This window comes from Myodes glareolus, chromosome 7 (assembly GCF_982192425.1).
Source record: "Myodes glareolus chromosome 7, mMyoGla1.1, whole genome shotgun sequence".
In the NCBI taxonomy this organism is placed as follows: Eukaryota; Metazoa; Chordata; class Mammalia; order Rodentia; family Cricetidae; genus Myodes; species Myodes glareolus.
The window spans coordinates 57,696,668-57,709,789 of NC_142032.1; the positions used below are offsets into that span (position 1 = coordinate 57,696,668).

The 13,122-nt window shown below is 46.2% G+C and overlaps 1 protein-coding gene and 1 long non-coding RNA gene across 2 annotated transcripts in view; one reads left to right on the forward strand and one right to left on the reverse strand.

Moving 5' to 3' along the window:
* The window catches only part of Kdm2a (lysine demethylase 2A), a 77,042-nt gene extending 73,623 nt beyond the window's left edge, over positions 1–3,419 (forward strand). The window contains exon 21 of the mRNA XM_048458193.3: positions 265–3,419. Within this exon, the coding sequence (XP_048314150.1) occupies positions 265–446 (182 nt within the window). The 3' untranslated portion in view covers positions 447–3,419. The remainder of the gene's footprint in view (positions 1–264) is intronic.
* Positions 3,420–4,736: 1,317 nt separating this feature from the next.
* On the reverse strand, positions 4,737–10,341 carry LOC146893536 (uncharacterized). Its single transcript, XR_015003162.2, has 3 exons — positions 10,224–10,341; positions 6,776–6,988; positions 4,737–5,163 (listed from the first exon to the last, which is right to left on the reverse strand). It is a non-coding gene; the product is annotated as an uncharacterized LOC146893536 (long non-coding RNA).
* Positions 10,342–13,122: the final 2,781 nt, after the last annotated feature.

Sequence of the window (13,122 nt, forward strand, 5' to 3'; positions counted from 1 at the left end):
TTCTGTTCCTTTTTAACCAAAAGATCTCAAAGGCAGGTAATAAAACTCAAATGCCTGCATGTATGGCTGCCATTCAACTGTAGTCTGGTTAGCCAATGGCCCTATGCTGCTCACTCGCCCGTGGTGGTTGTGGGAAGGCAGCAAGAGCCACGGTGCTTATGGCACCTGTGGTCTCTTGATTTAGCATTTTGGAGAAAAGTAGAACTGAATGGCAGAGATGGGCATCTGCCACTGCGTGTTTGTGATCTTTCTTCTCTTGAACAGGTTGCAATAAATTGACAGACCAGACCCTGTTCTTCCTAAGGCGAATTGCTAATGTCACCTTGATTGACCTTCGAGGATGCAAACAGATCACCAGAAAAGCCTGTGAGCACTTCATCTCAGACTTGTCCATCAACAGCCTCTACTGCCTGTCTGATGAGAAACTGATACAGAAGATTAGCTAAGACATGCTCAGCCCGGAATGAACAGGAAAATCTTCCCCTGCCTTCCCACCAAGGAGAGTCTCTCCCTGCGCAGGTTCTGAGGCCAATGACACACTCCCTCTCTGCTCTCTTTTCTCTGAGCCCTTCTCCCACAGGTGGGGCAGAGAGGATAGTGAACACCAAGGTCACTTGCTTGCTCCTCTTTCTCCCAAGGAAAAGAGAGGAGAGGTCGATCAAGGAGAAAGCACAGGCTGTGCTGTCCCAGTGCCTGCTTGCTTGCTCGTCTGCCAGCTGAGAAGCTGGACTCTCAGTTTGGGGGAATTTGTGCATTTTCACCTGCACTGGGCCAAGAGCCCTTCCTTCTCATCCATGGTCCCCCAGCAGTACCTGGTTCTGAGCAAACTCTAGGGAGGGAGGTCTGAGCAAACTCCAGGGAGAAAGGTGGCCTTGTCTCTCTGGCCAAGTTCTCCTCGTGGTGTCCGTTGCGTGTCTCTCCTCCGTTATACTCTCCCAGCTTTTGCAGGAGGGGCCAACAGCCCTAGGAACACCAGGCCTGGCAGGTCTCAATGGTGCTGTGAGGTGTCTGAAGCTTTGTTCCATGTCTGTGCTAGCCCTTTTTCTTTTCCCTGGGCTTGATGCTGTCCAACACTCATGCTCATTCACATAATATAGTCCCCATTCTGCCACCACCCCTTAAACTTTCCCACTAGTCTCTGAGTTTATTGTTGCACTTACTGGGGTTATTAAAAGCTCTTCCAAGGAGCTGGAACTGTACCCCCAGAGATGCTCCATTTCATTGCCACCCAGGCATATTCTAAGACAGGCATCATCTCCCTTCCCCACTCCCAAAGCCTTCCCCCAACTGCCCTTGTCCTCTTTCCCACCTGAACAGGACTTTCCTAGAATGCGTGTCCTCAGAAGGAGCAGCCTGTTTCCTCAGGTTTGGGGAACAGAGGACTGGTTAAGTCCCCACCTGCCTCCAGGCCAGGTAGGCCTCTGGTTTAGCATAGCCTTCTGAGACCAGGCCTGTGTACAGCCTAGCAGCTCACTGACCTGGTGCCTTTTAAGGGGAGTCCTGATTGGAAGCCAGTTTCCTGCCCTCTGCCTGCAGCCTTGGAAGTGTGTGTGCATGTGCCTCTGTGTGTCTGGCTGAGTGTGCTGCACGTGTGTGCAGGGAAGGAGGGGAGCATGGTGTCTCCCACTCCACCACCCTTTTCCAAGCCCCATCAGCTGCCCCCTTTTACTTTGCATTGAACGGCCTGTCCAAAGATCCTCTCTCTAGGGCAGCAGAGAGCTTTTTGCACTTTAAAAAAGAAAAAAAAGAAAAAATGGTCGGAATTATTCTGGGTCAATTTTTAGAGTGTGAGGAGATCCTCAGCAGAGGCCTGTGGCCAGAGTTTATCAGTGATACATGCAAATTTGCACTCTGCTCCCCATCTGTAGGAGATTGATAGCACAGCCTTACCCCCCCTTCTCTTCCCCTAGCCATACCCCTTCCCACCCTATTTCCTGTAATCCAGCCTCAGGCTTTCCTAAACTCCATCAGGAGGGGACAGAGCCCGGGCACCATGAGTCTGAAGTATGAACCGCCCAATGAGAGATGCTAACTGCACCCTTGCCACTGCCAAAGCAATAGAGGCAGAAGCACCTCCCCCACCTTTGCCACTTAGCCGAGCTTTGACCCTGGTATTAACCAGATATTTTTCCAGGAAAACTGGGTTCTGTCAAGGGGTGGCATTGTTTCTTCCGATCTGCTGATTCTCTTGGCTGCACCTAAAAAACAGCAGTCTGCCTCCATGACCCTCTGCCATTCCATTGGTCTTCAGGACCCAGGATTCTGGGGCTGAAACGTTGAGGAAACGCCAGTGACTTATTCCAGAGTGCCTCAATTAGGGGAACTTCTGTAAAGAACCCTGGGTGTTGAGCAAAACCTTATTAATATTATTAATGACCTATAATTAGAAGCTTCCTGCCTCTTTTTTTTCTTTTTTTTTTTTCTTTTTGGTTGCTCCTGTGGAAAATACTAAAATTACTAAGTTTTGTTTGTCGTCTTTTTATAAAAGGGGAGGTGGAGAGACCCCTTCAGAGCAGGGATTGTGCCGGGAGAGTGCCTCTGACCTTTGGGACAGTTCATCCACAGAAATTTCTAAGCTGATGGCTTGTCTGGGGTTTTGGTCTTTGCATTTAGGTTTGGAAAAAGCAAATGTTTTACCACACAGAAATTCGTCAGCTGAAAAGGGAGCTCAGGATGGCGGCAGATGGACTGATGCCCTTGTTGGGTCTTTCTTTTCTTTAGAACTATGAGGGAGAATGGCTTTTAGAGGTGAGGGATGGTCCTTGCAAAGGAGAGAAGTGTCTCTGGGGGCAAGAACATGTACGTTCATAGTCCTGCATCTACTCTTAGCTGTGGTCTTGCCAGAGCCTGGCCTCTTCAGACTGTAGGATCAGACCTCTGCCTTCATCTTTCCACATACTGGGGCAAAAAAACCACAAAGGAAAGGAAGAAAATTATATATATATATATAACTATATATATATAATATAAAATCACTTGGTGATTAAAAAATAACTGCTCAATAAATAAAACTCCTAAAGTCACTATGTTTAAAGGGTTTGTTTTTTGGGGGGAGAAATATTGTAAATATATATTTTTTTGTTGCTTATTTAGAGTCAATCTCCAATGTTGTGCTAAGATTTTTAAATTAAATGTAAGCATTAAGGGAACGAGTCTTAGCTACCAGCTGACACATTGGCATTATTTTGGGTCAGGGAAGGAAGGAAGCTAGTTGGGCTTTGTTTTCTAAAAGTTCCCCACTTGGTTTTAGAAAGAGCAACGATGTCTTTCTTCTGACACTTGGGAGTGGGAGATATTTGTGTAATAAAATTTTTAAAAGACAAAAAAAGAAAGAAATAGCCTCCAATGAGAAATATTTTGATTTGGTTTTCTTTTTTGTTTTTGTTTTTAAATAAAAAGACTTTAAAAACAAAAACTAACCCCTTTCTCCTTTGGTGTATGTGAATATCTGAAAGTATGAGTCAGAAGGTCATACAGACGTGTCCAGCCAAGGCCATAGAGTGCTGGCCCCTCCACTCTGGACAGAAACAGCTGTGGCACTGGCAAAGGTCTGTACTTAACTAGCTTTCTTAAAATCAAAAAGCAGTACTTTCTTCATTGAGGAAAACTTAAAACTTTTTGTGTGTGATTGCAAGCATATGCATATACCATGGAATGCATGTGGAGGTCAGAGGACAGCTTGAAGGAATTTTTTGTCACCGTGTGGGTTCCAGGACTCTGGGTTGTCAGGCTTTGAGGCAAGTGCCTTTACCCACTGAGCCATCTCTCCAGCTCAAAGCAAACTTGGACGGGTGAGAGGATTTCTTTGTAAAACCACTCTGGCTGTCCTGGAACTAAATCTGTAGACCAGGCTGGCCTCAAATTCAGAGATCTACCAGCCTCTGCCTCCTGAGTGCTGGGATTAAAGGCATGAGCCACCACTGCCTGGCTCTAATGAATGGATAAGTAACAAATAAGATATGTGCTGAGGTTAAACAGGCAGTATTGGAACAGTGCCTGGGAACAACTTGGGCATTTCTCATCTTTTAGCCCCAATAACCAAGACCAACCTCCACATGACTAAAACTACAGACTAAGCCCCTGCTTAATCTTAGTGCCAGCCTGAAGCCTCCAGATGGGCTGTGATTGGCATTTACCCCTATTATCTAACTTAGCCATATAATCAGATCTGTTGCTTAGTAAATTGAGAACTAGTTCTCACCTCTAGACAAACACTGCCTGCTGCCAGAAATCATCACTGGCTCAGGAGGGTTGGATTCTACTGCCCTGAACTGATAGCTAAGGCTTGTCTAGTTATCACCTCATCCTTGCTACCACTGTTCTAGGACCTCAGCAATAGCCTCTAGTTCAGAGGATCTTAACCTATGGGCTATGATTCCTTTGGTTGTTTCAGACAACCCCACAGGGGTCACCTAAGATCATTCGAAAATATTTACATTACAATTTATAACTAGCAAAATTAGAGTTACAAAATAGCAACAAAAGCAGTTTTATAGTTGGGGGTCACAACATGAGGACTGTATTTAAAAAGAGTCACAGCATTGGAAAGGTTGAGAACACTGCTAGTCCAACTCCATCTCCAACTCAATAGCAAGAACATTTCAATGATTGTCCCAGGTGAAGGCACCTGCAGCTGAGATGCTTTCAATCCCTGGAGCCCGTGCGGAGAACTGACTCCTGCATCTTGTACTCTACCTCCACATATAGACTAAGGCCTGCACACAGCCACATACATGCATTTTTAAAGAATGTTGAAAAAGCAAGTGACCAAGCAGTGGTGACTCGTGCCTTTAGTCCAAGCACTAAGGAGGCAGAGGCAGGCAGATCTCTGAGCTCAAGGCTAGCCTCGTCTACAGAGTGGGTTCCCAGATAGCAAAGGCTACACAGAGACCCTGTTTCAGAACAGAAAAGGGAAAATAAAGATACAGTGACTCATGTCTTGAACCTGGTTACTTCAGAGATTGAGGCAGGAGGATCAATGGACATCCAAGACCACAAATACTTTATATATAGTATGATAATCCTCTGTCCTGTTTTAAAGATAGGAAATGGGGGCTGGGGAGATGGCTTAGTGGTTAAGAGTGCTGGCTGTTCTTCCAGAGGATCCAGGTTCAGTTTCCAGCAGCCACACAACTGTAACTCCAGTTCCAGGGTGTCCAAAACCTTCATACAGACATACATGCAGGCAAAAGCACAATACACATGACATTTTTTTTTTGAAAATTGAGAAACTGGACATGTAAATAATTTGTCCAAAGTGACTTGGTTAGTACAACAGAGACTGGGACCTGTGAAGATGTCTCAGTGGGTAAAGGCTTTTTTAAACTTCTATGGTACTGGGGCAGGATGAGTGTTCAAATCAGGTTTTTGTACGTACTAGGCTAGCCACATCCCCTGTTTTTATATTGATTTTGAGATGGTCTCACTTAAGTTGTTCAGGCCTTGAACTCATCACAGTAGTCCAGGTTAGTTCTTGAATTTGTGATCCTTCTGTCTTGGCCTTCTAAATAGGTGGGATTACAAGCTTAGTTGTATTCATTTGGAGATTAGAGACAGCATGGTGGTTAAGAGTACTTGCTGCTCTTCCAGCAAGTACTGGACCCTTTCAGTTCCCCATTAGCATTTCAGGCAGCTCACAACTATCTGTAACTCCTGGTTCCAGGGCATCTGATGCCTCTGAGGGCAACTACATTCATTCACATGCAGATACACATAATTTAATGAAAAATCATGGAAGTTTTCATTTTAGCCAGGTAGTGTTGGTGCACACCTTTAATCTCAACACTCAGGAGGCAGAGACAGGCAGATCTCTGTAAATTCAAGGCAAATCTTGTCTATAGAGCAAGTTCCAAGACAGGGCTACACAGAGAAACCCTGTCTCAAAATGTTTTTGAATTTTTTTATTGGGTTTTTGTTCTGTTTTATTTTTGGAGACAAAGTTCTCTGTAGCCCTGGCTGTCTTGAGAACTCATATGTAAAACAGGCTGGCCTCAAACTCTACCTCCCAAGTATTGGAATTAAGGTTGTGCACCGCTATAACTGGCTAGTGTGTGTTGCCTGCATGTATGTCTGTGTACCATATGCATTCCTAGTGTCCATGGAGGCCAAAAAATAAGCAGATCCCTGAAACTGGAGTTACAGATTGTGAGCCACCACATGGATGCTAGAAATTAAACCCAGGTCTTCAGGAAGAGTAGTCAATGCTCTTAACTGCTGAGCCATATCCCCAATACCTGATTTTTGTTTGTTCTCGAGTGCGGCGCCCTCAGAGGTCAGGAGAAAGCATTGGCTCTCCAGGAGCTGAAGTTGGGAGGCTGTGAGCTGTTGAATTTGGATGCTAGAAATCTAACTGCTCAGTAAGAGCAGTATGTGCTCTTAAAGATGCTCTCAGAGATAGCACTGAGTCATCTCTCCAGCCTAGAGTCTACTATTTGGAAATACATATGTGTGTGTATGTATGTGTTCAACTGGAAGGTGTTTGTGTTCTAGAGCCAGAAGAGAGAACATCATATCCCTTGGAGCTGGCGTTACAGGCAGCTTGGCTTGTTACTGGAATCTGAACTTAGTGCCCCATGATTGTGCTGTAGATACTTTTAACCAATGAGCCATCTCTCTAGCCTAGAGGCTTACTATTTTATTTGCATAGGGCCCTTCAAATGATGTAATACTTTGGGAGGTGAGGGAGATTCCAATTCCCTCCATGCCAACTTTGCTGAGTGTGACTTAGGTACAGGCTGCAACTTATGCTTCATACCCACTGGATGTAGAGCCCTACCTCTTCCACGTAGGGTACATATTTCCAGGTCACAGAAATAGGCGTCCAGGCCAAGATGGAAGTCAGAGAGCTCTAGGCTTGACCCTGTCCAGGTTCTGATCCAGTCACCTGCCTCGCCCTGTCCTGTCGATCCCTCTCCAGAGGCTGAGAGAGCGTGATTTCCAGCAGCTGACTCCAGTGATTCAGGAGGATGCTGGACCACAGTAATGCACCCTGAGAGATCCAGAAAAGGAAAAGTAACAAGTAGAGGGCAAAAGAGAAAATGAGAGAAAAGACTAAATTTAGAGATGCCTAGAGAACAAGTGACACCAAAGACTCCAACTGGCGACAGAGTCGGCAGGCTAGATTCTACCCTACCCCAGAGCTTCCCACATCATCTCAGTTCACTATTGCCGATTAGGAAAGGATCACTATTGCCGATTAGGAAAGGATAAGCAACTTGACGAAGGCACTGGACGGAGTTAGTAGAAGATAGCTCTCAGATCCAACTTCCGTCGCACCACAATACCACACCAAACACCAGCGATAGGGCTAAGAGACGGTAAATCGAACATTCACAAGCCAGTTGCCAGTGTTCAGTTATAGAAGGCACTGCCACGAACACTACCCAGCTAGATTGGCTTTCGAGTGCAGGAACGCATGCGCGTTGGACCTGGGAGGGCGGGGCTGGGCGGGACCAAAACTAGGGCAGGTCTGACGTCAAAACTAGGGGTGTAGCCCAAGTCCGGAAGGTCTTGGTGTCCAGGCAGATTGTAGTGGACTGCGTGACTTTTAGGGTCCCAAGGGAATGTTCTACTCCTCGGAAGAGGGTTGTGAAAATCCACAAAGGAGCTAAGAACCTGCGTCGCCTGAGAAAGGAGGATCTTGAGTTTGAGACTAACCTTAACTATACAAACAAATAGCGTCCGCCAGATTGGGGACCTAAATTAGGTACCTGGAACCCATGGAAGTGGGGAAGGAGAGAATAAACCTTGCAAAGTTCTCTGCTCACCTTCACTCGCGTTATGGCACATACACCCCACACAAGCTCATCATGCACACATATATAATAACAACAATGCAATACAATACAATACAAAAAGAAAAGTATGGTAGCCAGGTGGTGGTGGAACATGCCTTTAATCCCAGCACTCAGGAGGCAGAGGCAGGTGGATTTCTTTGAGTTCAAGGTCAGCCTGCATAGTGGGTCCCAGGACAGTCACAGCTGTTACATAGAGAAACAAATAAAGAGTAGAATATGGTGGCTCATGTCTGGAACTCAGTTACTTTGGAGGCTGAGGCAGGAGAATTGATGAACATCCAAGACCACCTTGGTCTATATAACAAGCTCCAAGCCAGCCAAGGGTATATGATAAGACCCTCTCTCAAAAACAAATTTTTTTTAAAGATTTTATTTATTATGTATACAGTGTTCTGCCTGCATGTTTACCTGCAGGCCAGAAGAGGGCACAAGATCTCATTACAGATGGTTGTGAGCCACTATGTGGTTGCTGGGAATTGAATTCAGGACCTCTGGTAGATCAGCCAGTGCTCTTAACCTCTGAACCATCTCTCCAGCCCCCGCAAACAAAATTTTTATGCCACATGTCTTTTGGTTTCTATTGCTGTGACAAAACACCACGACCAAAAGCAAGCTGGGGAGGCAAGGGTTTATTTGACTCACACTTCACAGCGCTGTTCATCATTGGAAGAAGTCAGGACAGGAGCTCAAACAGGGCAGAGTCCTGGAGGCAGGAACTGATGTCGAGGCTATGGAGGGGTCCTGTTTTTGGTTTGTATCTCATGGCTTGCCCAGCCTGCTTTCTTACAGAACCCAGAACAACCATGGCCATACCCACAGTGGGCTGGGCCCTCCCCTTTCAACCACTAAAAATTGCCTCCCAGCCAGATCATATAAAGTCAATTAAGGTCCCCTCTAGTTTGTGTGTCAAACTGACATCCCCAGTAGTAGCATGCCTTTCATCCAAGCACTACTCGGGAGGCAGAAGGAGGGGACTCTGTGAATTCAAGACAAACCTGCTTCATAGTAAGTTTCAGGTCAGACAGCGACATGACATAGTGAGGCCTTCTTATTGTTTTGTTTTTTATTTTTTCGAGACAGGGTTTCTCTGTGTAGCTTTGAAGCCTGTCCTGGCACTCGCTCTGTAGACCAGGCTAATGAGAGCCTCTTTAAAAAACGGAAAAGAAAAAGTCGGGTAGTGGTATTGCACAACTTTAATCCCAGCACTTGGGAGGCAGAGGCAGGCGGATCTCTGTGAGCTTGAGACCAGGCTGGTCTACAAAGTGAGTTCCAGGATAGCCAGGGCTGTTACAAAGAGAAACTTTCTCTGTCTCTCTCCACACACACACATACATTGTAAAACAAACAAACTAGTTCTCAGTGCTAGGGCACTGCCTTACATGTGAAAGGTCCTAAATTCCTTCTTTATTAATTTGTTTTTATTTTATTTCATGTCATTTCATGTGTATGTTTGTTTTGCCCACAGTATGTATGTGCGCCATGTGAGTGTCTGGTGCCTGTGGAGGTCAGAAGATGGAACTGGAGTTACAGGAAGTTGTGAATTGCCTGTGGGTGCTGGGGGTCAAACCCAGGTGCTCTAGAAGACAGCAGCGGCGCTCTTAACCACTGAACCCTCTCTCCAGCCCTGAAAGGCCCTAAATTCTATTCCCTGCACTAGGGAAGTGTAGAGGTAGTAATTGTTTCCCATCTCTGAGGAAGCAGAAACAGGAAGATTGTCTCACGTTCAAGGCCAGCCTGAGGGGTGAAACACTGTAACAGTACCCCAGAGCCCTTTGCCCTTTGAGCATAAAGGTCTCAGCCCAGGAAACATTAGGTTGAGCAAGAGCCTACCATGTGGGAGGAGCAGGGGCCAGGCCAGTTTAGGCTGGGGAAGTGGACAATCTAACAGAGTTCCTCATGTGACAGAGGCTGGAGAGTGGAAGAGTGGAGGGTGCCAAGTTGAGAGATGCAGAGGTCTCACAGGTAAGAGGGCAGGCATCATCCTAGGCCCTAGGACAGTCAAGGTGGAGGCTAATTCAGTCAGTGGAGCTGCAGTAGAGAGCCAGGAAGCCTGAAAAGAGGCCAGGCGCATAGGTGATGGCTGGTGTGTGTATGGGGATCAGGGATAGGTAAAGGAAAGAAGCAAGGAATTGAAGAAAATTTGTGAGGTTTTGGAAATGGAGGCTTTATGGGGAGGTGGGAGCAGAGCAGTGTGGGCTGATGTCAACACTCACAATCACCCAGTGGTGATTGGAGCAGCATTGTGTCTAGCTGAGCAGAAATGGTGTTTCCCTCCCCTCTGCCCTGCCAGCATCCTGGCTCAATCCAGCGTGATCTGGATGCCTGACAAAGGTTCCCAGAAGGATTGAAATTGGCCTGAAAGGTCAAGATTACAATCGACCTTCCAAACACCACCAGAGGGCAGCACCATCTCAAAACCAGCCTTACCAAGCCCGGCCTCCTTACAGTCTTCTGGTTCTGGATCTCCTAAAACTGCCATATCAGTTCTCAGGAATCTTCGAGTAAGGTCTCGGACACCGGCTCTCGAAGCTCTGGGAAGGCCCCACGGCTTGGGCAGTGGGTGGGGGCAGTGGGTGGGGCAGTGGGTGGGGCAGTGGGTGGGATGGCCCATCTGGTTTCCAGGTAGTGAAAGGAAGGGATGGCTGACATTTCCAAACCCACGCTCAGACTCTGGTCTGACAAGTTCTTCAGGCATTTTTTTTTTTTTAATAGGAGCTGTTCCAGCAAACCCAGGTCAGGGTGGGGTTTTCTTACAGGTCAAGGTCCAGAGAGTCAAGGTAGGGCTTGGGAGAAGGTCACAGGCATCTTGTCCTGCTGGAGCATCTAGTCCTGTTTTGCTTCAAACTTCACATGTTCCAAGAGGGCAGTCACTGATCCATTCATTCATCAAACACTGACGCCTGTCTGAGTCTGGTCCTGAAATGAACATTGGGGGACAAGGGATGAACCAGGGACACAAAGAGATGACTTAGTCGGCAAAGTACCTGCTGCACAAGTGTGGGAATCTTACTTCAATCCCTCATACCCACATAAAAAGCTTGTCACAGTCAGGTGGTGGTGGTGCACGCCTTTAAACCCAGCACTCAGGAGGCAGAGGCAGGCGGATCTCTGTAAGTTTGAGGCCAGCCTGGTCAACAAGAGCTAGTTCCAGGACAGCCAGCACTATCACGCAGGCAAGCCCTATTTTGAAAAAGAGAGAGAGAAGAGAGAAAGAGAGAGAGAGGAAGAGAGAGAGAGAGAGAGAGAGAGAGAGAGAGAGAGAGAGAGAGAAAGCCTGTCATAGTAACACACGCTTGTGGTCCCAGCACTGGGTGGTGGAGACAGGGAGACTTATGAGGCTTGCTAACTACCCAAACTAGCCTAATTGGCATGCCCCATATGAGACCCTGTCTCAAAGTAAATGAATTAGGTGGTTGGAGAGATGGCTCAGTAGTTAAGGGTTAGAAGAATATACTGCTCTTACAGAGGACTCAGAGTTCAGTTTCCAGTACCCACAGCAGGTATCTTACAACCTCCCGCAACTCCATATTTGTTGGATCCAACACCCTCTCCTTTATTCTCCAGGCACCTGCACTCATGTACACAAACCCACACTCAGACATAAATTATATACATGCATTATATACATGCATTTATTTTTTTTGCTTGTTTTTTTCAAGGCAGGGTTTCTCTATGTAGCCTTCATTATCCTGGAACTTGCTCTATAGATCAGACTGGCCTTGAATACAGAGATCCATCTGCTTCTGCCTTCCTAGAGCTGGTATTAAAGGCATGTTCCACCACTGCCTGTTAAAAATTAAAAATAAGCTGGATGTTGATGGCACACACGTTTAATCTCAGCACTTAGGAGGCAGGGACAGGTGGATCTCTGTGAGTTCGAGGCCAGCCAGGACAGGCTCCAAAGCTAAGAGAAACCCTGTCTTGTAAAGCCAATAGATAGATAGATAGATGGATAGATAGATAGATAGATAGATAGATAGATAGATAGATAGATAAGCATACAGATGACTCCTGAAAATAATATCTAAGGTTGACCAGGTCTCCACAAAAACACACTTGAGCATAACATGCACTCATATCCACATGTACATGCACACATGCTTGTAACATACATGTTCATACAAGAAAGAGATGAACCATGGAACTTCAATTAAAGCAAAAGACAGTGGATATCTCCCCCATCTATTAGCATCCTGACATTTGAATGCAGACATGTAATAACATATTATCTGTCCTCTTCCCACTGTAAAACTTATAACAATATATGGTTTTTGTTTGGGGGATTGTTTTTGTATTTTGGCTTGTTTTGGTTTGGTTTTTGGAGACAAGATTTTTCAGGGTAGCCCTGGCTGTCCTGGAACTAGCTCTGTATACAGGCTGGCCTCGAACTCACAGAGATCTGCCTACCTCTGCCTCCCGAGTGCTGGGATTAAAGGCATGAGCCACCACTAGCCAGCCAATGTATGTTTTGATTGGTGACAGTTTCAAACTAAAGCAATAGGGCCTGGTAGTGGTCACTGTAAAATGAAGCATGTGTCCAGTTAGGGTCTGAAAGTCAGGGCAACAGGCTCCTGCAGAAAGGTGGGTCTGAGAGAATGGGCAGGAATGGGCTAGGGAAAAAGGCACATAAGGGGCCTCCAGGTCTAGGGGAGAACAGAGGCCCAGAGCAGAGAACTAACAATGAGATTGTTTGCTAATGCCAGACACTAGGGTGGCAGATCTCTATGAGTTCAAGGCTAGCCTGGTCTGTATAGTGAGACTCTTTCAAAAAACAAAATACATTGGGTGTGGTGGCACACATTAATCCCAACACTCTGGAGGCAGAGGCTGTCTCGTCTTTCTAAATTCGAGGTCAACCTGGTCTACAAAGGGAGTACCAGGAGATCCAGGGCTGTTGCACAGAGAAACTCTGTCTCAAAAAAACAAAACAAAAACCAACAAACAAAAACCAACAAGATACTGTTCATTCACCTAATCTGACTTGAGAAGCAGAAGACGAGAGTCCAAACTGCCCCCTTAAGATCTGACACTCGGGTTGGAGAGATGGCTCAGAAGTTTAGAACACTGGTTCTTCCCCGGCACCTGGATTCAAGTCTCAGCACCCCCATGTCAGATCACAACTGTCTGTATCTCCAGTCCCAAGGGATTTGACACCCTCTTCTGGTCTCCACAAACATCAGGTACACACACAGAACACAGACTACAGACTACATACAGGCAAAACACTCGTATACATAAAATAAATAATAATAATAAAAGACTTGACACTCTCAGCCACGTGTAGTAGCCCATGCCTTTAATCCTAGCACCAAGGAGGCAGAGGCAG